The sequence below is a fragment of the Perna viridis genome, chromosome 6, assembly GCF_037379345.1.
Source record: "Perna viridis isolate PV_CMFRI_1.1 ecotype Kerala chromosome 6, ASM3737934v1, whole genome shotgun sequence".
Taxonomy (NCBI): Eukaryota; Metazoa; Mollusca; class Bivalvia; order Mytilida; family Mytilidae; genus Perna; species Perna viridis.
Window position 1 is genome coordinate 27270787 of NC_142450.1, and position 27774 is coordinate 27298560.

General features: G+C 32.9%; 1 protein-coding gene across 2 annotated transcripts in view; it reads left to right on the forward strand.

Annotated features, from left to right (window-relative positions):
• The window catches only part of LOC148614321 (uncharacterized), a 35490-nt gene extending 8420 nt beyond the window's left edge, over positions 1-27070 (forward strand). For both annotated transcript variants that reach the window (XM_088588403.1, XM_088588401.1), the window contains exons 6-20: positions 1159-2528; positions 3666-3684; positions 4276-4367; positions 5198-6428; positions 8884-9009; positions 10973-11052; positions 12885-13059; positions 14080-14261; positions 15905-16037; positions 16775-16939; positions 19357-19836; positions 20708-20833; positions 21989-22249; positions 23501-23609; positions 24307-27070. In XM_088588403.1, coding sequence (XP_088444529.1) covers positions 1159-2528; positions 3666-3684; positions 4276-4367; positions 5198-6428; positions 8884-9009; positions 10973-11052; positions 12885-13059; positions 14080-14261; positions 15905-16037; positions 16775-16939; positions 19357-19836; positions 20708-20833; positions 21989-22249; positions 23501-23609; positions 24307-24496 — 4739 coding nt within the window. In that variant the 3' untranslated portion in view covers positions 24497-27070. The remainder of the gene's footprint in view (positions 1-1158; positions 2529-3665; positions 3685-4275; positions 4368-5197; positions 6429-8883; positions 9010-10972; positions 11053-12884; positions 13060-14079; positions 14262-15904; positions 16038-16774; positions 16940-19356; positions 19837-20707; positions 20834-21988; positions 22250-23500; positions 23610-24306) is intronic.
• The last annotated feature ends 704 nt before the right edge of the window (positions 27071-27774 follow it).

The window sequence follows — 27774 nt, forward strand, 5'->3', positions numbered from 1 at the left end:
AATTTTGTAAGACAAAAAAATCCATATTTTGCACTTGATCAGTCAATTTATTTACCTTGATGTGGTATTTCCTATGAAATTGTGAAGGAAAGAAACTTCTTTGCAGATAAAAACATCATGTAAACATCATAGCTACATAAATTGGATAATTTTAATTTTGAAGCATGATAAAATTGACACAGGATGTATGAAATGGCTTATAAAACAAAATCGTGAGTTGGGAAAATGGGACATTTCTGGTTTTGGCTGTAACTTAAATTTCACAATTTTTCATTTTAAGTTTAAGAAAGAAAATTGTAAGAAACAATCAAAATAAGTATCAGAATAATCATTTTCAGCTGAAAAAAGCATTTGATATTAAAGGAGGGTTTGACAAAAAAGGAATTAGTTACTTTTGGGTTTTAGTTGTTTCATATTAATTTCTAATCATGCTTTATAAGAAGGACATATTGTACAACCTTTGTTTGAAACATGTTACTAAATCATTTGAACATGATTTGAAGAAAAAATCTTTAAAGTCTTAATACTTAAAGATGTATTTGATGATTAGATAAAATTTCTTTCAGTAACATTTCACTTCTGGTTTGTTTGTTTACATTACGCAATGTCTTTTCAGGTAACAAAATCTTTAATTTCGAGGCCAATTCTTATGTATTGATGTATAATATGCACCCCCATGTTCTGGAAATAATTTTTATATAAAAATGTGCGCAAAATACACACCAAAACACGGTCATTTTTCATGTTTGCTAACTTTTGCAGATTCTGTCAAATGAACATATTTATGGGTATCAATTTTGATGCTTGCAAAAAACTGTAAGCGTTATATGGTGTAAAAAAATCCATTTGGCAAGTACTATTTTTTGCTGGTTTTTGGTCATCAATGAAAATAGCCATAATTTGAAAACTGTGAAAGTTAATACATTCATGTTTTAATTTTGAATAAGAAAGAAATAATAATTGGTACAATTTCTAAAACTCATATTTTATTGTCATAAAAGAGCATACATATATGATAATTGTGCTGTCAATTTTGTTTATATATGATATGCTTTATAAATGGGTTCATAATATTTATATAATTCTGAAATGGTTATCTAACATACAGTTCCACGAATTTAAAGTATGGAGATAACAGTATTTTGATATTATTTATAGCTGATGAAAAAGAGACTGCTTCAGCTGAGGAATTGATGCGAACTGAGGTCACATCTAATGATAAATGTGAACTAAGTACTTCAGAGGAAGGTAATATACAAGAGAATAATCATCTAGAGGGAATTCAGATTTCTCAAGTGGTGTCAAGTATTGGGGACAATCTTGAACTAGATGAAGATCAAGCTTCAGCAAACAGAGAATGTAATGTTTCAGCTGACATAGGCGATGATATTAGTCAACTGTCGTCTGCTGGAAGTCAGGACAATGTTGCCATGGAAACAGACCCTGAGATTTTGAGTGGATTTTCTGTTGTTGAATCTGGGAGTAACAAAGAAGAATCAAGCACTGACATCATTGAAATGCAACAGGAAAATGTTGATTCAGAAGGAAATACAGACATGCAGGAAAACAGTAATACTTTTTATGGCCATGCAATATCTCTGCAAGAGGAAGATATGGAGACAGGTGCAGAAACAGTGGATGAAAACAAAGATTCTGAAATGGTTGAAAGTGAAGCTGATGCTACCATGGAAACCATTGAAGAAAGCAAAGCCTCTGAAGATGATGGATCATATGACAAATCAGATCAAAATCAAGTGGAGGGAATTGATATGGATAGTGAGGGAATCAAAATTACACAGGTTGAGAGTATTCCTGAGTTCTGCGAGGCTAGCTCAAATGAGATTGGAAATGACAAGTCAACCCTACTGACAGAATCAGAAAATGACATTACAGTGTCTGTTGAAACTCCAGTCAACAATGAAAGCACTGATGCACAGATTGTAGGCAAAACTTTGACAGAATCTGCAATTGAAAGTTCTGGAAAATTGAATGTTGAACAGACTGAGGGAAATGTTGGCATGTCGGAGATGGTTGAAACTGGTGAAAGTGTTGGAAAAGGGACTGATGAAAAGACAGATATATCTGATAACCAAAATGAAGCTTCTAATGAAAAAGAAATTGATTCAAGTGATGATGCAACTAAAGACACTGCTAAAGATGTAGATACTCAAAAAGAAGTTGCAATAACTGTTACATCTCAGAATGAGACTGGTGCTACTGAGACTTCACTAATTGAATCTGATGCAAATGAAACATCTCAGAGAGGAACAGATACACCATGTGGGGATGCCAATAAAGAAGTCTCTGTTGGAAATGATAAGAAAGAAGCGGATGCCTCTAAAACATTGGTAAAAGAAGCTGATGATGTGCAAATTGTAGAAAAACCAAAAGAGGAAATTCAGGTGATTGACCTAGATGATGACAGTGATTCAGAGCAGAAGGATGTGAAAAAAGAGGCCATAGATACAAATGCTGGTGGTCTCAGTCTTCAGATATCTTCTGTGACTGGAGGCAATGATACTATGAAGGTAAAGAACTAAATAAGTATATAGTGTTCAACAACTAGGATATTGTATACTAAACCAATTATAGAGAGCAAATGCATGTATATCACCCTTACACTGTAGGGAGTTATGTATGCACTTCTTTCATCACTCCCTATTGAAGATAAGAATTTTATAAATAGCAGTGGTTTATTGAATATTCCCTGTATATTAAATTTCAGCAATTCACATTGTAAAACAAATATGGTAATTTCACTCTTTGACTTTCTCCTGCCGAAACATCACTACATGAATATTGATCTGCCCATCACAAAAATTTTAACAGCATTAAATTGTGGAAAAGTATTCATGATGAATAGGATAATCAACTTTTAATCAGGAATAACCAAATTATAATAACTTGTGGCTTGAAGATTTTTAAAAGTACTTCTCCATCTAAGAATCAGGCAAAATGTGTATAAGGTGTGACATATGAAGGGAAAAACACAGAGGTTTTATTGCATTAACCAAGTATTTATACCCGATTACCTCCAGAAATAACCATCAAAGTATTTGTAAAATTTGCCTTTTTAAGATAAAATTTGCCTTTTTAAGATAAATGCCATATGGAAAAATGGCAGGAAAATTTTCCTGCACCTCTTCTGTATATAAGCAGTCAAAAATATCTGTCACAGATGCTTTCTAATAAGTTGAGACCTCTTCTCTGTTGTTTTGTAGATGTACTGAATATATTTGAGACAAAAAAGACCAAATTGAGAAATATGATGTACCACTCATTGCCTGATTCTTACACAGAATGGTACTTAACTTGTGCATTCTGTACACTTGTTGAATTATCCTTTGGTATTTGTCTTTGTATTTCACTCTTTCCAATTTATTATCTTGTTAATGTTTGGCTTAACAACAATAATATTTAGGCCAGCTTGCATAAAATTGTGATATTTTTAAATTAAGGCCAGCATTTATAATTTTTAATTTTTTCAGAGGATGTACTTATAGAGAATGTTGCTCACACTCTATGCAAATATGTTTTCAGTGTTATCTGCAGAGTGTTTTTCTGTATCTAATGATTTTTTATTTACCAACATTTCAGTAAACCTTATAAGCTATTGTATGCATATTTATTTACTGGGATAATTGATTCATTTTTGTATTTTACAGGTAGCAGATACTAAAAAAGGTGAGTGTTGATTTAAGGAAATTAGAGATCCAAAATAAATCATTAGGTTTATGGCTTAATTGCCAATTCAGGCTTTACATGGCTAAGCTACAATAGGCTCTAAGAAACATTTATACATGTACATGTTCTTGCTAGGCTCAAACTAACAGTGGTGTTGACCGTCTGATATTTAGTTTGTTGCTGCAACCACTTAGTCACTGTGCACCTTATGTAATGAATCTTTTTGGATACACTAAGCTCCATTATTTCAAGAATCTTTTATGCGAATCAAGACCATTTTGTACATCCACCTGATATTTTTTTAAAATAATTACAGGGATTGACACTAACAGCGGTCTGGTATTCCTGTTTACTAATTAGAGAGAGAAGTTCCTTAAAATATTAATTGGTAGTCCTTACAGTTACCTAAATTAATTCTTAAAATTCTACTAGTGTTATAGACAGGGCGGCGAAATAATTTCAAGATTACCTAATTTATCTATTCAAAAGTCCTCTAGTCTACCTATCATGAAAAGTTAGTGTCAAACCTGAATCATGGTTACTATTTTACTGGTGAACATGTATTTATGTATAGTTTTTAAATTATTTAAGATATAAAGCCGGCTGTTAAACATGAAGTAAAGCCTGACCCAAAAGCTGCTGCTGCCAAGAATAAAGTTCAAATCTGTATTGTCTGTAAAAAGGTACTAGCAATAATTACAAATGTAGCATTCATGGAAAGTGTTTTTTTTTTTTTTCGTAACGTTTATGACTAAAAGAATTGTATGAGGAGTAGTAGGAATATACTTGTCTCTTCCCTTGTCAGTCACTCTCTTTCCAGAGCTACTAATAGTGGATTTTAATGAAATTTGACTGGAATGTTAGGTATCCTAAATATCAACAATTTCTGGGGTTACATATTAAGACTAAGCACAGTATTGTTTTAAACCTGTTCATAGTACTGTGAAAGTACTTAATTTTAGGAAACAGTTTTCGTGGATTGGGGAAGTAACACAAGTTTGTGGATTCTTGCATTCGTGTTTTTGGGGTTTTCAGTATACACTTCAACAGAAACCTCCTTCTTGTTGGGAACCAAATTTCATGGTTTGGCCTACCCACGAAAACCACAAAAATTGGTACTCCACAAACAATAATACTTTCTCAGTATTTCTTGAATTTCTAGTTTCAGATGATAAGGTTATATTTTAGATTTACAGTATACCAATTGTCAAAAGTAGAAAAAAACTCCCCCCAATAAAAATGAGACCATTTATCTGTTTTTATAAAAGAAGGTTATTAAAACTTTACTTAGTGGCTAGACGCAAACAAGTAACTCAGTGATCTCTTAGTCTAAGTTTTACGGTGTTTTGATGAATATATGCTCTCATTCATAGGCACCATTGTTAAACTTACAATGAAACACAAGCTAATAGAAATATTAACCTTAATTGTCTAAATACACATTTACTGTAGATTTTATTACAGGAACTTTGAAAAAAATCATTATATATTTTTTTTTGTTTACATATTCTAGGTAGGGAAATGTAAATATAATATTGTCAGAAATGGAGACATCAAACATTTGTGTGATGATGACTGCTTCAAGAAGTTCAGATCAAATCCAACAACATTCCTCCGTTCAGATGCCTCAGTGGAAAGTACCAAGGTTACTCCTACTGGAAGCAAACAAGGGCAATACAAGACATGCCAAGTCTGTCAGATCATGAATGTAAATGCCTCATCCCCCAAACCTTTTCTTAATTGGCAGGGGATGGACTTCTGTGGTGAGGACTGTCTGGGAAACTTCCAAGGTTGTCTAAACTCTTCATGTAACAATTGTTCTACAGCCATACAACAAGCTCTGAAAGGAAAATTTGTTGTCAAGTTTGGAAATCAAATTCGGCAGTTTTGTTCACAAAACTGTAACAATGAATTTATGAAGAAGCAGAAAGTGTGTGCCTGCTGTCAGAAGGACATATCAAAAAATCCTGATGCCTTTGTTGCGGCCGCTGGCACTGATGGCTTGTTTAAAGACTTCTGTAGTCAGACATGCCTGCAGATATATGAGGAGAAAAACAATCGTGATGTTGAAATCACTGGTATTGATCCTGGTAAAAAAGGTGTTCCTGCTCCGAAAGGCACACATACCTGCTCTGTATGTTCGAAGGTCAGTACTATGAAGCATGTTATCATGTTGGAAGGAAAACAAAACTATCTCTGTGGTGATCCTTGCTTCTCTGCTTTCCAGTACGCAAACAAACTTACCATGAACACATGTGACAATTGTGGAGTGTACTGCTATAATGAGGGAATGAGTCCTCAATATATTCAGTTTGAAGGACAACAAAAGAGATTCTGTAGCTTTATGTGTGTTAACACTTTCAAAACTTTAAACAAGAAAATTGTATCTTGTTCATGGTGTAATTGTAAGAAAAGTAATTTTGATATGATTGAACGAGTCGATGCTAACAACAAGTATCAGTTGTTCTGTTCTCTGAACTGCCTTTCTCTCTATCGTGTCAATCTCCAGGCTACATCTAATCAAGCTGTAACCTGCGACCAATGTAAACGAAGTGTGCCAGCTCAGTATCACCTGACCATGAGTGATGCCTCTGTTAGAAACTTTTGCTCGTACAACTGTGTGATGAATTTCCAGTCCCAGTTCACTGGTGCTCCGCCAGTTACCACAGCAGGGCAGAATAATGCTGCACCTAAATCTGGCATGCAGACAAGGTCAACCAACAGACCGCCTCCAACACAAAGAGGTAAGGATTCAGTTGTTATGATAGAATTTTGATTTACTAAATATTACATACAAGGTGACTGCATGTATATTAATTTACAGGCAAATGCCCAAATTCAAATTTTAAGTAAATGTATCACCCAATCAATGAAAGAGTAATCAAGGGAACCAAGGTTATAGCGGTAATCAAAAGATTGTAATCCAGGGACAAAGACCAGACATGGAAAACAGACATACACAACAAAGAACATAAAGTAACTAAAATCATACATACAAAGTAACAAAAGTAAATGAGCAACTCGGACTCCACTAAAAACTGGGAGCATGGACCAGGTGCACCGGTAGGGTAAGCGTCCTCTGCTTTTCTAGAAACACCCGCCGAGTTGCTCTTAAAAAGTCAAGTCCGGGGTAGACAAACGAGGGAAGGAAAACTACGACCCGTTGAATAAATCAGTTTTCATGGTGCTGATGGATACACCATAACGATCCACGAGTTCATGATAACGGCCATAAAACTTCTGTAGTGATGACTTCAATCTTGTAGCAACATAACTCTGTTCCAGAAGCCTATTTGTTACAGTTCTAGGCCGATACAAAAAGTCTGCATAGTTTCGGCAAGCTCTGGCATAACATATCAGTTGTGATATGAACACTCCATATGCAGGAGCCGAAGGGATGTTGCCACAGATGAAAGGAAAGTTGACAATTCTAAATGAAAAGTCATCACGTTTGTCGTAAAGTTTGGTCAATAGTTTTCCTTTACCATCGATTTCTAAGTGTAGGTCAAGATATGAGGCTGACTTCACAGTGTCTGTAGTATCCTTTATCTCGAGTTCTTTTGGGTAGATGCGATGTATCAAATCCCCGAAATTAGGATTGTTTAAAGATAATATGTCATCTATGTAGCGGAAACTGAGATTGAAGGATCTAGCCAAACGATATTCTTTCTTTTTGATCAGATCAGCTATAAAGTCAGCCTCATAAGAGCGAAGGAATAGGTCAGCAAGTAAAGGAGCACAATTTGTTCCCATTGGAATGCCGACTGTTTGTTGAAAAACACGTCCACCACACTGGACAAATATGTTGTGAATTAAAAATTCCAGCATTTTGTAAACATCTTTCTCTGTATTTTTGGAAGATGATTTGGAATTATTTCTTACAAAGTATGAGGAATCTCTACCAAGAACTATATATTTGTATCTAGGTGTACCATCTTTTTTGGAAAAACAACGATGTATAATGTTTTTAAGTCGTGATTTTAACTGAGTATGGGGAATAGAAGTATACAGTATTGAAAAATCATAGGTTTTAATGCTATTATATTCAGGTAATAGTCTTGAACTGATTGTCTCCAAAAGATCTTTCGAATTTTTCAGGATCCACATTGAATTAATACCACTACAGGAGTAACAAGTGTTGTGGTAGGACTGTAGACCATCTTTGACGGTTGTGAGTATAGAAGTTAAAAGTTTTGAAAGAGGTTTGGTGGTTCATTTTGCAGATCCAGCTATGAAACGTTGTTTGTATGGATTCTTGTGAAGTTTAGGAATCCAGTACATAGATGGTAAATCACAAACATCATCATTGGTAGAGAGACCAAAAGAGGATAGCACAGATTCATGGTTTTCCACAATCTCTTCTTTGGAGAGAGTGGTAGCAGTGTAGGTCTTATCACTGCTATTATTTTCTACGTCTACCTCTGATAATAAACATTGGATATAAAACGTTTTGCAAACAAAAACAATGTTGTTTTGGGCTTTGTCTGCTGGTACGACAACATATTTGTCATGTATAGTAGACAATGTTTTTGCTGCATCGGGGTCTTTGGAAACTGATGTAGCCTTGGCATTCATTGACCTACTTAAAACTTAAAAAAGTTGGAACTTAAAAAAAAAGTCCTCAATCTCAAGGTTCTGCAATAGCCTTTTATAATTGAAAATTTTGGATGCGATGGGTGAAGTATAGGAATATGAAATAATTGGTATGGATTTGTCTTTGAAATATGTGGGAATTTTGTCGGTAACATTTTTGTTATCGAGTATGTTAGCCAAAGTAATTGCATCTATACCTTTGTTGACAAATGGTAGTGGAAGAAATGATCGTTTTTCTTCATCTTGACTTTTCACACAAACTGGTTTAAAGAGTCTGTGGAAACCAATATCCAAAATGATGGCAACAAATCTGTATAATGATGAGGTGGGGTCAGAAACAGGAGTGTTAAGACTTGTTTTGTAAAGGGAGTGTAGTAGAGTGAGAGGTATAGAATAAAGTTTGGTTCTAATGTGATGAAGTCTTAAGTAAATATATAATGAAGAAATGTTTTGGTCATGGAACTCGTTGCAAATTTTTAACTGTTATTTAAAAATTCTTATGGTCTGTTTCAAATAAATGGGTTTTGAAACACTGAATACAGGTGTACATGTGTTTCATTTGTTTAGTTTATTCTATTATTGTTTATATACATGTAATATTTACAGCACCTCAAACAGCCATTAGACAGTCTCTTAATCACCCACCAAGACCAGCCAATCAGACCAGACCCACCAACCCTAACATGAACCAAATACCAATCATATCAAATGTTGTGTCACTGGCTCCACAAGGTAAGTTACATGTTAACCAACCCCAACTTGACCCAATTACCAATTACTGTAAACATATTAATTTTCGCAGATTCTGGGGGGATGAATTTTCGCAGATTAAAAAAGGATTAGGGTTATATAGTGTAAAAAAACATTTTCACATGTTCATTTTCGTGCTTTTCTGTCCACTGTGAAAATATGAAAATTAGTACGTTTACAGTATATCAAATGTTATGTCACATGGCTCACAAGGTAAGTTACATTTTAACCAACCCCAACTTGACCCAGTTACCAATTATATCAAATGTTATGTCACATGGCTCACAAGGTAAGTTAAATGTTATCAACCCCATCATGGACCTATCATATTAAATGTGTCACTTGCCCCACAAGATAAGTTAAATGTTAAACCACCCCAAGATGGCCCAAATACCAGTTATATTAAGTGTTGTGTCACTTGGCTCACAAGATACATGAAGATTTTTTACCTACATTAAACAACCAATCATTGTGGAAAATGTTGGTGTGAAAATTAGCAATAGTCATTTGACTGAAGAACAAAAATTTAATGTTGACCTGTTAAAGCTGCATTAGCCGTCAAATTTGTTCAGTTCTGATTCTACTGAATTTTGCTGATTCAATGAAATAAGTTTGTTGTAATGCAATTGAAGCAAAAAATGGTGATAATTCCTACAGAATGCTGTGAAAACAATGTTATTTTTATCAAAGAAGATTGGTAGCTCTGATCTAATTATCTTTTGCCATCACTTCCAAAGATTGCCAACAGGACAATCACCTTGGTTAAAAATATTTTTACCTTGGTAAGAAAAATAACAATAATGGATACACAGGTAAGCATGTGTCTTGTTTACATTTCATTTCATCTGTTTCATGATTAGTTTTCAAATAAATAATGACTATCACTGACCATATTTGTGCTACATTATATCACAATACTTAAACTTTTTTCTTTTATGTCTCGAGTCCGTTGGTCTTTCTTGCTGTTGATTGAACACTTTCACTTTGCAATCATATTTTTTTTAAAGAATTGACCCTTACAGCACATGATTAGGTCACCAGAAAATACATGCATACATATTTATCTAGGTGGACTTTTTGTCTTGCAAGATAATAAATGTATCAACACCTATTTAATGTATTTTATTTGTGGATATCAAATAAAATTATACAGGAAAAATACAATTTAGTTAGATATAATTCAAAGTTTAGGCATATTTCAGCAGAAACAAAAAATTATGAAAATGGCAGCTAATGCAGCTTTAAATTTTCAATATTTTTCAGTAACACCTAAGGACTGTGTGACATAAATCTTGGTTTCTTTTAAACTAAATAAAGTATCATTAACCATGTTAAGACAGTAATTTAATTTGAGAATTAAATTATCATAGTTTAATTCGAGAATTAAATTATCATGGATGTCTGAATTTTGACATTTTCAAATTACGTCCTTGTTATTTTTATGGTAAAGCGACATTTTCAAGGTGTAAGTAAAAAAATTTCAAAACTTGGCAAGCAATGATACTTTACCATTGTAGAATTGCACCTGGAACCTTTTTGAACTGATTTTTAGGTGTGTTTAATTGTGTAATATTTTTTCCACGATGCCCAGATTTTAAAGGGGGAGGGTCGTGATCACATGTAAGTACTTTAACTGGGCCACGTTTTTTTACATCTGTCCCATGTGATGAATTTATACCCTCTGTATGTCTTGTTTCTTTTCACCTTTTGTTTATTTTTTGTGTTACTTGAGTATATAGGGGCAACTATTTTGCTGTACCTGTGTATAATGATGTTTTGGGGCCAGCTGAAGCCTGTCCTGTGGTTTGAGGGTTTTTTAGTCATTCATTGAACACCAGTGGTTGACATTTTCATCCAGGTGGGGTTATTGTCTCTTTGACATATACACCATACCTGTTCTCATTATATTTTATTGTTGTAATACTTATGCAACTTGTATTTCTAGGCAACCAGCAGCAACAAGTCAACTTAAAATCTAACCAACAAGTTCCCTTGGTGATTGGAAACAAGAATGCTAATATAAGGGTATGTATACTTGCTTCATTACATGTATGTCGCCCCAACTTCAGTTGGAACTAGGATCTGGTAATTGTAAAAAATGCCAGTCATTGACAGACAAATTTTGCAAATGACTGACGACCATTTTCCAATATTGGACATAAAAAATAGTCAACCTTTATAAATAACAGTCTGCATGGTTTTATTAGTGCATGAACATCCTTTCTACCTGTCTCTTAATCATTTGTTGTAAATTAATTGATAAGTGTGCATCAATTTTAGCCGATGTGCAGCTATCTGTGACTGTGATTTACCTGAAACTGAATAGTTGATTGCATAATTAAATTATCAGTACATGTGTGGCACCATTGTGTATATAAATAAATTGAAGAATTTATTACTTCATTTAATTAAGAAAAAGATTGATAAATCCATCATTTTCCTGCCGAAAGCACCTGATGCTATAACTACGAATCAGTCATTGATCTTTTAGCACAAAAGTCTACAACCCATTTAAATCAATATACAAAATGTTTTCACAATTTTCTTTTATGAATAATCAACATTTTTTTTCATTACTCAAAATTTTTTTGCTTTTTGCCAATGTGATGAAAAAGTACGAGAGATACAGTGTTTTGTTTACATGTTAGAATGTCCACATGTAGTCAAAACCAAACTTGTTCACTCATCAGATATTTTGTAAAGACGGGGTATATGATGAAATAACACAAATTCCAATATTTATATTTAAATAACTACAGAAAAATTTATTCTCAGTCTGAGCACGTAAGAGACTGAAATAAACTTCTGCTGAAGTTTGATAAAATGACTGACGTGGGCTGTCAAAATTTCCAGACCCTTGAGTTGGAGGACATATTGTTCTGGCATTGTCTGTGTGTCTGTCACACTTATGAAAGTGCAACTCCTTTGAAATTACTGCACCAAATTTCATGAAACGTTCCACATATGTTAGGACATATGTAGTGCATATTACCAGGAATTTATGATGCACTGAATTTTGAAAGAGTTACATCCCTTTGAACTTTGGAATAGGGGAGACCTAGATTTTTGTATGCAAAAACAATCTGTAATTATCTTAAAGGTACATGTTTATATTGTACAATTTTGTGGAACATTGTAAAAACCAGGTTTGATTTAAGGAATATTTTTAATTGAATAGGTTACACAATATAAACTGTTCAATCATTTTTAGATTTTCCTTTCAATTTATTTTTTAAATAGTTTCAAATCCAAATAGTAAGAATTGATTTCTAAAAATTTAATTTCTAAATAGGTTCAAATCCAAACAGTAAGAATTTATTCCTGAAAAAAAGCGTTTCTTTGTTTTGGACTACTGTGAAAGTACTTTTATTTGTGGTTACCAATTTTCATGGTTTAGGGAAAAACGATCAGTTTGTTGATTCTTGAATTTGTGGATTTTAGATAATAATAAAAGCTAATTTTGACACTAACATCTACTAATGGCTTTAGTCATGCCCTCCTAACTAAATACAAGGGTTTGTGATTTGTTCTTGCTTTATCTATTACAGTTACATAGATACTGAGCTACAATCCTATAACTGATAGCCTTAGTAGTTTCATGTTTTAATTTTTTTCTCATTTTACTAAAATTCAAAATACATGTAATTGCAAATGAAAACAAAAATTTGTATACATAGTTTGAAATTGCTATTGGTCTGCTGGCCCGTGTCTAGTAAAAACAGTCATAGCCGAGGAAAATGCTTTAATGAACTGGTCCGTTGTTCCAGATGAATTTTCCGGAAATGTACCTGGAATTAGTTAACAAGTTGCTATCAATGATTTTAGTTTGTTTCTTTGATGGTTTTTAATTATTACAGACAACAGTACCTCCCCCACCACAACAGAATGCAGGCGTCCAAGTCCAGCAGACAGTAATCATACAGCCTCCTCAACCAAAATCTATCAAGAATAAATCATGCTTGTGTAAGCCATTTGTACAGACCAAAGCCACATCCTGCAGACCTCACACACAAACAAAGGAGACACAAACAGGTATGATATATATAGTTCCAGCAATTTGTAAGAAGTTGCAATCTCTGTAAGAAGATATTACTCTTTTGGTGAAATGTTTATGTAAAGAGCTGTCATTGATAAGAATGTTCACGACGACATTTTCTTTCATGTACCAGCTGAATGTGATTGCTTTGTTTTAGATATAGATTTTTTATAAATGTATCACATTTAGATGAAAATATGGGTTTTTTGTATATGCATTGTAAGTGATTGTTTAAACCCTATATTGTTTAACCCCTATATCACACCCCTACTCAGAACACATTTGACTTACAGTTGAGATACATGATATAATGAACATGACAAGTCAAAATCTATATCATGCCATGCAATATAGTTTATAGAGGTTTCAGGTTGGTATGCATATGATATAGATTTTAACATATAGTGTTAACCCTTGTTGTGGTACACCTGGACCGGTTCGGGATTGGACCATGTTCCGCTTTATCGGTTGTGGCAGTGTAAATCTGAGTTAAGGAAAGCGCAATTTGTGTCTATCTGAAAGCAGTGTGGCTGTGCTTTAAAATGAGGCTATCTGATACAGAGTTTGATAATAAATAATGACTTGAAGGCTAAAAGAAGAGGTCACAAGTTTCTGTTGTCAAAAAAAATGAGATTATTTAGGGGTAGGGTTCATTTCTCAGACCCTCGCCAGAGCAGAATTAATTTGTAGTACTCTATTTTGCCTGGAAACTAAATAAAAATGATTTCTGTCACCATCATTTTGATATGATATAGATTTTAACATGTAGTGTTAAGTGTGTATCTCATATGACCTACTCACCTTGGTTAAAGGTGATATTTGGAAGTTCAGGAATTCCTCAGGAACCAGTTATTGTGAGAAACTGTTTTATTTCACTTGTTCAGTCCAATGTCTTGCACAGCTTGAGAAAGCATTTTGTTTCATTAGTTCATTCTTATTCACATGTAAAATGAATCCATGTATTATTTAGTGCAACTCGGAAACTCTGACATAAAATCTATTCTCTTCTTTTTCAGACAAGGACAAGGAGCCTCATGGTGCCATTGTACCAATACCAATACCATTCTATGTGCCTGTTCCTATGGCAATGTACACTCAACCAACGCCTACACCATTTCCTTTCCCAGTCCCAATACCCATACCATGTTTCATACCTACCACCAAGAAAAATTCCAAGAGTATTCTGAAACAAATAAAGGTAGGTGTTGATGAAAAAACATGTATTATTTTGGAGCTTGGACTTTATACAGTCCTTGCCTTCAAATTTTTTGTCCAGTAGCCCTTTGGGCTAGCAAGTTTGAATTTTTGGTAGCCCGAACTCAAAACTAATAGCCCGAAAAATTCAGAAAAAAAATAAAGAATTTATTAATGAAAAATGACATGCAAATTATCCGAGGAGTTTGATTGACATCGCTAAAATTTCAATACCGAAAACTATCGACGGACAACAACGACCCTCAAATCAAAATAAGAACCACGGTAATTTAAATTTGACAACTAAATATTATGTTGTCCTACAAGTATTTGTGAAAGATTTTATTATATAAATCGATTAGTTTTTATTTAGTTTTACTTTTAATCATCGTTTTTTATAGTAACTCTAACATAAAATAAACGTTGCGGCATATATTGCTGTTTTTAATTAACGCCCCGTTTTCAGATATCGTCAGGTTTAACTCGGAATGATTTGACACGAAAGGACAAAAGGTCGTGAAAGTAAATAATGACAAAAATAAACAATAGTGACATTGTCGTAACTTTGTAATTATATTTCGGACAGAATGTAAACACAACAACGTACTGTAGGTCATTGAAACACTTTAATCTTACACCTTCACAACTCGAATCTGACTAGCCCGGTTGGGCTACGGACATTTAAACTGTACTAGCCCGAGGCTGATTTTACTAGCTTGGGCTTCGGGCTAGTTGCTAACGTCGAGGACTTTTTATATGGATGGGGCATATGTTGTAAGCAAATTTGGTTTCTTTCCATAAACAGATTGTTCTGGTTTCACTTATTTAGAATGATAGAGAAAATTTTCGTCAAAAAATTATTGGCTGGCACTCCATGGATTGATTTCAAATGTGGTATATGGCTTTATGTAGATTGGGCATACATTGTACATGCATGTGTTTTGGGTTGCTGTCTAATATGTTTTGCCATTTCCCCATTTTATGTTGTTTTTTTTTAATTTGTTCACGGGGTGCTGATTTTAGCGGATTGTAGCATTTTGTTCAACAATATTAAAACAAGTTCTGCAAAATAATGACACTTGGATTTAATTATAAGTGCCCACTTAGCATATTCAGAAATCAGAAATTGTATACGGTTCTGCCTCAACACCCCCCATATGGTAATACATGTACCTGTTTTAAATTTTGTATCAATGCATATAAATTATAGAAAGTTTTAAGTTTGATATTTCATTTCATATATTTCAAATATAGAATTTTTCCTTGGCTTAAAATACTTGAATACATGTTTAATTTTCAGCTTTGCCCTTGATACATGTACCCCCTTTATAATAGAGCTATTAAGAGTGTGGATTAAAATAAGATAACATCTGTATGACCCTATTATTGATATATACATTTCTTGTTGAACTATAAAGTAGTGAGTGAAATAAGAGAAGCTTGAAACAAAAGAAACAAGAGAAGCTTTAGGACAAAATTTGAATTGTAAAATGTTCCATTTTTTGAAATACTTCAAAAGGAATTAATTTTAAAGGATACAAAAATGAAAGGTAATGCCAAATTCACTTGTAAAGGCAGGTATAGAAAGAATGACTTATTCTTTTTTTAGATGAATGTAATTGATTGAAATTCTTACATGTATTCTAGGAAATTAGAGAGAAGATTCCAGATGATCCGTTAGAGGCAGAGTTACTGATGATGGCAGAGGCAGTCAGTGCCGACCCTAAAGAATCCTCGGAATCAGAATCGGATCATGATGGCGAGCCTGAGTCCATGGAAGGTATAACATCATAATATTTATTGGTGTCAACTAGTCTTTTCCAATAACTTTGCCACTCACTAACACAAGCAATTCTACCTTTTTTTTTTTTTTAAGTTGGCAAAAATTTTCAGTGTTTTTTTTTTTTTTAAAGAAAAATACTTTGTTTAGAATTCTACTTAAATTAGGCATATGGCTATTGACTGAATGCACATAGTTGATAAATAGATTTAGATAAATAGATGTGGGGTTTAGCCTTTTACTTTACCAATGCAAGGGTTTGGGCTGATTCCATGAACCACTTTTGATGAAAATGAGAATTGTCAAGCTTTTATATTGCCCATGTTAAGCTTAAATGTAAAAGAAAAATGTTCACAGAAAAGTTTTGTCATTGGTGAAAGGACATCAATACTATGTTAAGGTATTTATAATTGTTCCTTTAAGTCTATCAGTATAGGACTAAATTCCTTTTTTTAGAGTTGAATATTCAGTTTTGAGGTATAGATAGGCAATCAGATTCTAGTGAGTGATGGTCCGAGGTCTGGGACCATTAAATCTGACCCAGGACTTTCATTTACCTGGCTTCTGGATCTTTAGTCCTTTTAATTGACACTTTATTGTGGACCATTGATTTGAAGCTTGGAAAAGTCCCGGACATTCTAATCTTGAAAGTAAATATGAATCCTTGACAATTTTGTTTTTTCTTAGTGATATTAGTATGACTATAAGTTAATTATTCTATACCATTTGTACTTCAGACACAACTGCCACCAAAGTAATTTCCCGTTCAGCTTCACCCATAGAAAAACCTGCTGATCTTGCTGAAGACATGTTACAGATGGCATTACGCATGGCATCGGAAATATCATCAGAACCAGTAATGGACCTGGAGGAAACGATAGCTCCAGTACCTGTTAATGCAGGTTGCCTGTCTTTTTGTATTAATTATTTAATTTTGTGGTTTGGATAGATGAACCAGCACCAAACTGTGGTATGGTTGGGTGGGCTATCTTGGAGTTGGATAATTGGGGGTACAGTCGACTCCACTTAATCGCATATCGCTTAATTGCATATTTCGGTTATTAGCATAATTTTCTCCTGCACAAAACCATTTCCTATTATTCTATTAGGGAAAAAATCGCTTATTTGCATAGGCCTTGGAGGTGCATTTCGGTTTATTGCATAGAGAATTTTGCCTCGCCCAGGTAAAGACAGGTTTTCCCAAATTCTATTTTAAGCCTTCGGGTCATAAATATGTCAATCATATTTATTGTTGTAAAAACTAGATTATCATCAATCAGGAGGTGGTAATAATGGATTAAAAAATCATGGACATAAAAGACAATATAAATGATTTCTAATTACATTAAAATAAACAAGCACCTAGGTGAACCATGACTTCTGACGACATGCCGAACATCACCTTATGATGCGGCTTGAGGTTCGGCTTGGGGTATTTTTTGTCCCTATTTAAATTCTTCCGACTACAAATGATTATCAATGTAAATTTAATTTTCTTTAATGAGCTGAACAGTTTTGAGTGAGCTTGGGTTACTAGGCATAAATATCATACGAAAATTAAAAGTCATTCATCCAGTACAATGGAAATTCAACTACCCCAAGGTGCCCCATACTATCCATTCTTCATAGGAATATATCGAGGTCAATGACGCGTATAATACACAACTATCAGTATACAATGAACAGAGGAATAAAAACACACAGACCATTTCAAAAGCCCAAAAACTGCAAACATTGATGATTATTACACTGAATCCTGCCTGAAATATGAAATATGGGATTTGCTTTCGTAGAAAGTTCAGGAAATTACTTGACTATTTATAGATGAGAAACACGTGGTTTTACTTATAAATACACACAGCGTAAAGAAGGTCAATAAACAAGACAAACACAATATATATTATTATTTATTGATAAAAGAAAAATACAATGAGAAGGTCTATAACAATTAAATACCAGATCAGAAATGTTGAACAGTGATATCCCTGGTTGATCCACAGTATCGTCGTCTTACCTGAACTCGCACTTCCGGTAAAATTGTAATTTCGGTTATAAGAATAGCCCGGTTATTTGCATAATTTTTACTGGCAAATAGGCTATGCAATTAAGCGGAATCTACTGTATTAATTAGTTCTTTCAAGAAGATATAAAATGTAAAATTAAAGATAACAACACTCATAGTGCCACCTTGTAAAAGATTTATTTGCCTATTACATTAAGAAATTTTGCCACATTTAGTGGTGTCATCAGGACCAAATTTAATTTTGGCTTTAGCATTTATATTAGCATGAGTTGTGCCTGATATTTTGAAACGCCTAATGAAATTCTTTTTAAAAAAACTTTGAAATATCATCTTTTTTTCAAATATTAGTTGTAGCAAAAATTAATTGTAATTTGAATTGACTTAACAGAAAAATTGTCTTGTTTTGACATCTTTCAATGCTATTGAGTCTACCACTACCACGAAAAGAGAAGCTAAGATTAGTTTAAGCATGTTAAGAATAAATACAATGGTACAAGTCAATATACATGTACCGTTAGTGACCGTTATCAAACAATAGAAATATTGTGCAAGCATTAAATTTTGTCTGTTTTTAGTTAAGGGTGACTTAATAAAGGTGTCAAAAACACTTGTGATTAATCAGCCTGTCATTTTAGGTGATTACAGGTAATATCAATGTCATCACTAATTAGTAGTTTTCGAGAAAGTTCTGAAGTCCCCATGATGGAAGCATTAAAGAAAATTTAATAAAAACAAATTACTGACTCTCAAACACTACCTCTGAAAGTTTGTTAAAAGCAAACACAGTATTTTTAATGTCTGCAAATCAACACGACCTTCTGAAAGTGAATAAAAAAATATCCTAAAAGTAACAATACTTTGTAGGAAGTAATCAATTTCTTATAATCAAGTCGACCTCAAGACAGCAACAAAAAAAAAAAAAAAATCAGGAGATCTTTGAACTTCGACTTCTGGAACTCCTGATAACTCTAATCCACTTCAGTGATCCCTAAGAGTTCAAGCTATTGAAGTTTGACAACAATTTTACTACATCAGTTTTGTTAATATACCTAAATTAATGGAAAGATATACCATATCAAAGGTTTTACTTTGCAGGTTGAAATTTTATGTTTTTTCTATGAAAGTGTTTTATACTTTTCTTGCATAAGTAGATAGTTGTGACCCTTGAATATAACCACTTATACACATTTTTATATTTTTGTGTCCTTTTGTCTTCTGTGAATATTATAGATACTTAATTCATTGAAAAATACCACTTATTCAGTATCATCATTTTTAATACTATTTAAATTGTAGAGCCCCCTCCTAAACCAAAGCCAGTTGTCCATGATGAGAATGAAGAACAAGATGATGACGATGATGATTACACTCCCATCCGTGAAACTAGGTCACAAAAATCTCAAGGAACAAAAAGATCAAGAAGTGGTCATTCAAAACGAAGATCCAAACGACAGAAAGCACCTATAGTTATCAAAGTGGCAGAATCTCCAGCACCAGAGCCAGAGCCAGAACCAGTAAATGAACCCCCAGCAGATGCCAATATGTATCTAAAGTTTACATATGGTGTGAATGCATGGAAACATTGGGTTGTACAGAAAAATACCCAGCTTGAAAAAGTTTCTAAGCAAGGATCTGGAAAGTTGAAATTGTTTAAAACTGACATGTTGCAGTGTTCAGCAGATGAGTTGAATTATTCACTATGCCTGTTTGTGAAAGAAGTGAGGAAACCAAATGGAGATGAATATAACCCTGATAGTATTTACTATCTGTGTTTAGGTACGGTTGAATTATCACTGTGAATTTTTTTTTATTTCTTAACTGTTAAGAGTTCTTCAAAAGAGATAATCAGATGATAACCCTGATAGTATTTACTATCTGTGTTTAGGTACGGTTGAATTATCACTGTGAATATTTTTTTATTTCTTAACTGTTAGAGTTGTTCAAAAGAGATAATCAGATGTCCATAACATACAGAATAATGGCAGTATGATGTTATGGCAGAAAATATCACAGTGAGGCTGATAAGGGAGATGTGAAGTTCTGTAAAATGTTCAAAACTGACATTATTCTGTATATGGATGACATCACAGTCAATTTAACCTAATTGTCATTGGAAATTGCCAATGTTTTGAAGTATCATGGCTGTAGCCACAGATTGAAAATATCAGGCAGTAAGAGCAATGGAGAAACAAAACAGTTGCTAATAAATATCTTTCCTTGGAATTGGTTTTTGAGATTATGATGACTTAGGCCTGGGATTATCCTTCATACTTTATACAGATACTTTATAAAAGACTTCAAACTTTCAGAGGGATGTTGGACATTTAGCTTTAAACATTGACTTTACCTAGGTCTGTTATTCTTGAATGACTATTTGAACCTATATACTTTAGTAATTTAAATGTTAACTATCAATGTCCAAGGGCTAAAGTTTCAGTAGTTGATTGATAAGATAGACATAATGGAATTATTAAATTACTAGTTTTAGAAATGTTAAACCTGAGGATATGCATTTTTGTGTTATTTCTTTTGCAAAACTTTTTTGTATTTTGTTTGTTTTCAACTTTTGTGATTGGTACGTATATATTGAATGTAGTAAAAACTGGATTTCCATTACTTATATATAAAACATGGGCTGGTTTTGTAGGCATTCAGATGTACCTGTTCGAAAGCGATAGAATAGACAATATTTTTACTGATGTGTACTATGAGAAGTTTACAGAATGTTTAAATGAAGTATTACAGAGATTTACACCTAAACTTAATGCTGCAGGTAGATATTTTGTTATCACAAATATTTTTCCATTCTTTTATGAGGTTTTGTCTGTTTGTTTGTTAAGCCCGATAACTGAAGTCTTCCATCTTCATGAAATACTATAAGTTCTCTGTGTTATAAAGTTAGATAATCCACAGGTTAATGACTTGCACATCTTTTAATTCTGTAAGGGCTATTCATGAAAAAAATGTATAAGTGGTTTGGACAGCCATGGTTTAAAAATTGTATGGATGGGGGTATTTGTAGGCATTCATAGTAATACTTTGTAATGAACATTTAATTTTAATTCTATGGGTGGTTGGGTATTAAGAAATGTATTCTCCATCCTTACCATACACTTTTTCCTTAAATAGTCTTTACATCAATCTAACACCAAAATGTCACAACACTTTTCATTGGTGACTTTTTAATGCATTTATTCTTGGAATTTCTTCAGTACTCATTATAATTTCCACTCTATCCAATTAATTATTATATTAGTATTAGTTTTCCCCATGTATTTGTAACTTACATATATAGTTCTGAATGATAGTGTGAAGTGGGTAATCTATGATCCTGTCAAGGTTTTTCAAGACCTAGTATCGTCTTCTGGTTTATTATTTAAAATAACTGATTTTAATATTTTTTTTCTGTATATTATTTGTATTATATACAAGAGCAGTTGCCTTTCATTTTCATTGTTTCCAATATTTTGCAAGTTGTGGGTATTTAGACTCCCCAAAAAGTAGATAAAATCTTATCAGGTTTAGATACAAAAATTACGGGTTTATGCCTAATCACTACAAAGATTTTGCATGGAAAGTATTTCCTGAAATGGTCCAAGTTTCATATTGGTGTTTCCTGTCTTTAGTACAGTAAAAAACCCTGATCATTTCAAGAAAAACTTTCCATGCAGAATCTTTGTAGTGATCAAGCATAAAACCTTAGAATATAACATGATATTCTTTAAATAATTATGTATAAAAAACAGAGTAAAGGCATTAAAAATTGATTCCTACAATTAATTAAGTTTAGTCTCAAATACCTCAGATTTTGCTCAATTATATTGCTTGAAGTCATAGTTCAAAGGAAAACTCCAGGATTTTAGGAAAATTTTAACTTGGAACATTTTTATGAATCAGGACTCTGAAATTATTAACGATATATTTTTAGGTCAAATTGTGTGTAGGATTGAAGAAGAACACCTATGGGAATGCAAACAGTTAGGAGCCCACTCACCTCATGTCTTACTGAATACATTAGTCTACTTCAACACAAAATACTTTCAGCTTAAAACTTCAGAAGATCATCTCAAACTGTCATTTACCCATATCATGAAGCATTGGAAAAAGACCCCTATTACTAAAGGGAATACCCAAGGCAGGAGTGTGTACCTTAGGTACTACTGCCCAGCTCCTGCTAGGGCTGGAAATGGTAAGTATCACTGTACTATGGAGGTGCATTTCGGTTTATTGCATAGAGAATTTTGCCTCGTCCAGGTAAAGACAGGTTTTCCCAAATTCTATTTTAAGCCTTCGGGTCATAAATATGTCAATCATATTTATTGTTGTAAAAACTAGATTATCATCAATCAGGAGGTGTTAATAATGGATTAAAAAAATCATGGACATAAAAGACAATATAAATGATTTCTAATTACATTAAAATAAACAAGCACCTAGGTGAACAATGACTTCTGACGACATGCCGAACATCACCTTATGATGCGGCTTGAGGTTCGGCTTGGGGTATTTTTTGTCCCTATTTAAATTCTTCCGACTACAAATGATTATCAATGTAAATTTAATTTTCTTTAATGAGCTGAACAGTTTTGAGTGAGCTTGGGTTACTAGGTATAAATATTATAAGAAAATTAAAAGTCATTCATTCAGTACAATGTCTAATGAAATTCAACTACCCTAAGGTGCCCCATACTATCCACACTTCATAGGAATATATCGAGGTCAATGACGCGTATAATACACAACTATCAGTGTACAATGAACAGAGGAATAAAAACACACAGACCATTTCAAAAGCTCACAAACTGCAAACATTGATGAATATTACACTGAATCCTGGCTGAAATATGAAATATGGGATTTGCTTTCGTAGAAAGGTCAGGAAATTACTTGACTATTTATAGATGAGAAACACGTGGTTTTACTTATAAATACACACAACGTAAAGAAGGTCAGTAAACAAGACAAACACAATATATATTATTATTTATTGATAAAAGAACAATACAATGAGAAGGTCTATAACAATTAAATACCAGATCAGAAATGTTGAACAGTGATATCCCTGGTTGATCCACAGTATCATCGTCTTACCTGAACTCACACTTCCGGTAAAATCGTAATTTCGGTTATAAGAATAGCCCGGTTATTTGCATAATTTTTACTGGCAAATAGGCTATGCAATTAAGCGGAATCCACTGTATTAGTACTTATTTTTATTGAAGATTTTGAATGGTACGATATGAAATTTAAAATTGCAGACATTTTAAAGTTCAAATTTTTTTTTATTGCATTCTATTCTTTACTTTTATAGCTGTGAAAACTGTTTCTGTATTCTGTATGTATAGTAATAAATTAAAGTTGTATTTAGCAATAGCAACCAATCTAATTCTTAGTTAGGATAATTTAAACTTAGAACTATTATACACTAATATAATTGCAGAAAACAACAAGAAGAGAAAAGAAGATTTACCGGTGTATGAGCAAGCAGAGAATTTAGATAACCCACTGAGGTGTCCAGTCAAGTTGTATGAATTCTATCTTTCTAAATGGTAGGAGAACAAGTCACTTAATCTATTAACCTTTTGAAAGCATTGCATTGTAAAAGTAATATATAATGAAGGATGATTCAAAAGTTATGGGTTTGTTTATTCAAGTCATTTTAGGGTTTTTTTTTTAAAGAAAAAAGCCCTATTTATTGTCCCATCAGTAGTGAAATAGAAATACTAGTCTCTGTCTGTCACTTTGTGGACACAGATACTCGTAACTTTCAATTTTTGGGGTTGGTTTTATAAATTATCCTTGTTTTTGTATAACTTAGTACTCTATAGATATAAAACATGCATTCTATTCATTTGTAGGATGTATACGGCAACAAACTTGAGGGGTTATTCATTCTTCCAAAGCTATTTCTCTTCTATATTGAGTACTAAACCACTCCTCTCGAGCAATTTGTAAAGTACATCATAAAAAGCCTGGATTTGTAATGAGTAGTGATTTTTTCATACTGTGAAGGTACTTTAATTCATGGATAACAATTTTCGTGGATCAAGAAAGAAACACAAGTTTGTGGGTTCTTGAATTCGTGGTTTTGAACATATCAGTATACACATTAACTGAAATCTCTTATTCGTTGGGAACCGAACTTTATGGTTTGGTCTACCCACAAAAACTACAAAAATTGGTTGAAAGTGGTTGAAGAGATTGTTTGTCCACTAACACTTACAGTTGTATTAACTTTCCTTGCAGCCCTGAGAGTATAAAGAACAGAAGTGATGCATTTTACCTGATACCTGAGAGGTCCTGTGTTCCAGATAGTCCAGTTTGGTATTCCACACAGAATCTTCAGATTGAGGCCATGAATAAGATGCTAAACAGAACTTTCCTTGTTCGTGAAATCCAGGAGTCTTTCATTCATACTCAGCCAATATATACATAGTGTTCTAAAATTCAACTGTAAGGGATTAACTACTTGTATTTTATGAGGACAAAAATGTTATCTAAACTTTTTGGCAATTTACCTTTTCTGATGACATCCTGAATCTCAATGGATCCATTTAGAATTCTTCTGGCAAGTTCTGCCTCTATAGTCTTACAGTGGCATGCTCACCTCAAGTGGGTGAGGTCATGGGTTCATTCCTCATCTGGATGTTACCTTAGACTTTAAAATTGGTAGTCACTACTTCTTCTCTCAAGACAAGGCATATAGTAGATAGAGCAGTGACTGTTTGGCTCAGTCAGAATAATATGTATGCGTTGGGTAAGATGGTGGTCTGTTTCTTCCCACCTCAGTGTGTTGGACTAGTACAAAGCATGGTCTGTTCAATTGGTCAAACATTCTTATCCTGTTTTGCATTCAATACCTTGCATAGGGTGTTAAACTACAATTAATCAATATTCATTGAAAATTCTGAATTAAATGGGTTATTTTTAGAAGAATGGTGCATGGTCTCTTTAATCCAATCTTTTTTTGCTGTTTTTGTTTTAAAATTTCAGTCACCCCTAGAGATGTAAATTATTTTCCCGTATTTATTTTACTTAATTTTGATAAGTAAAAAACTGATATTGTTAACTGAGTTGTTGAATGAGTTGTGAAATGTTAATACAGTTGTTGAAATATAATGTTTTTTTCCTTACAAAGGTTTAATACTATATAATACAGATCTGTGTTTTTTCTGATTTGAAGTTTACTTCTGAATCCATGTTTTGGAATATGTCAAGAAAACTTGACAAAACCTGCAAAAATACACCCATGTACAGTGTATCTAGTTGTCACAGAATTTTTTTAAATAGTGGTTGAAAGTTTTTTTTTCTGCAGCGTTATATCCTCCAGAAAAAAATGTAGTGCGTTATAGTCTCATGGGATAAAATCATTTCTTACTTTACTAGTGGACATTGAATCATAAAAGTGCTGTTAGCTATGTTAAACCATTAATATCCATATACTACATGTGACTGGAAGATTACCACAGTGGCTTCCATATTATTTGTTATAGCATTCAAATTATGTAGTTTATTTTCAACATGTCATTTAAAACAGCATTTATCATGTGTTTGATTTACCAGCAGATTCAAATGATTCTGTATGTAGCACACAGCTTGAACTTAACTATGAGTGTAATGTATTAAACATTGTAATTATAGGATTTCATAAAATGGAAGTTTTTTTTATCCATTTAGTTTAAGGTTTGTTTCCACAGGAAAATTCCGAATGAAAATTAACTAACCAGAAGTATTTTGTGGTTTTATTAAAACTGCTACATATTATTTCTTGTTTTCCTGATGAGAATGAACCACACATTGTAAATCTGCCACTAGATTATCTTAGAATAATGTGGGAGATCAACAATGGAATAAATTTATTTTTTAAATCTAACTTTAAACTTGTTATAAGTATGTCAGAACTTTGTATTGATTTAGACTAGAGTTATGTACCTAGGGTGTCATGATCTTAATTTGTTTGTTTTAGGGAGAATTTGTTTTAAGTTTAATTTTTGGCTGTAGAATCAATAAAATTGTGATCCTATTTCCCTCTGCCATAAGTTAGAGTAGTATCTCCTTAATTGTTTCAGTTTTTTATGCTTGTTGTGTATTTACTTTCCACAATGTGTTCATTTGTTTTTATTTGTTTTTATACATATTAATATGTAAATGTAGCTGTTAATTGTATATATATGTAGAATTACTTATCATGAATATATAACACCAAAAGTCTACTTGACTTTTTCAGGATATTGCTGATTTTTTGCCAAAGGTCAAAAGTGAGCTTATGCTGTCACTTTGCTTCCATCATCTGTTGTCCTTAAACTTTTTACATTTTGCTCAACTACATGAAAACTCCTTTACCAATTTTAACTATCCAAAAATAATTTTTGATTTTTGATTCGTCGAAAAACATTGCCACTGTTACTAAAAATAGAACATAGGGGTCAGACAGTAGTTTTTCACATATATCTCCTAAATTGTTAGGTTTAGCTAAATTCTTTCAATTTTTGTAATTATCCTTATTGTAAGGCCTGAAAAAGTCTCCAGGTATAAAAGTTGTCAGATGACTCCTTATAAGAGTTATTGCCCTTGAAACGTGAAAACTTACCAGGTGAGAGATTCAGGCTCCTGGGAGCCTCTTGTTTCTCTTCAAAATGTTTCAAATATGTTAGCTTATTAAAAAAAAATAAGTGATTTTAATTAATGTTAATTTCTGTGCATTTTTAGGGGGAAAAATGGGCCTCGAGGGCAGGAAAATACTAAAAGCAAGTTGTAGGATATATTTTTTTATTTACCCTTAAAAAGTAGTATATCCTAAACAAATACTAACAATTCAGGCATTTTAGAATTCTTACAATTTGCATATATTTTGCATGCATACTACACAATCTAAAGGAAATGGATATTCGTTTAAGAGCAACTTTCCCTATTTATGAAACAATGAGTCCATTAACCCCCTATTTTCTTTTCATTTTTGGAACAAGGGTATAAAGTTGTACAACTTATTTCAAAATAAACAGAAAATGAATTTGTGCTTTTTAATTGATGGAGCTACTTTAAAAACTCAAAGATGGATATTTATGGAACAGTTTGTGTTTCTAGAAAAGCAGTGGATACTTACCTTACCGGTGCACCTGGTCCATGCTCCCAGTTTTTAGTGGAGTCTGAGATGCTCGTTTGCTTTTGTTACTTTGTATATATGATTTTAGTTACTTTGTGTTCTTTGTTGTGTATGTCTGTTTTCCATGTCTGATCGTTGTCCCTGGATTACATTCTTTGATAACCGCTATAACCTTGGTTCCGTTGATTACTCTTTAAAATTCCTTTATTTTTAAAAACAATACTATTGTCTTGATTTTCATGATTTTAGATCAGATTTGTGTTCGGTAATTTTGACGTTACCCTTATTTACTTTACCTTTATTCTCATAAACTATAAACAGTTACACTGAAAAATACCAACATTGAAAATAATACATAAATTGCATGAGTAAACAATTGTACATGTAATGAAAATAACCTGGAGATACGACCTTCGTTAAAATTTTCTTCACTAATTTACCTGTATTTCTGAGTATATCAATATCCTGTGAGGAAAAAAGTTTTTGAAAATGACAAAGTGTTAGTTAGCCTTTAAATGACAATAAACTGGTAAGAATTGTTTTCTATCTTTTTCGAAAAAAATACATAACATAACAATGGTAATCACATTTTTTTTGTGAGGCAAACAAGG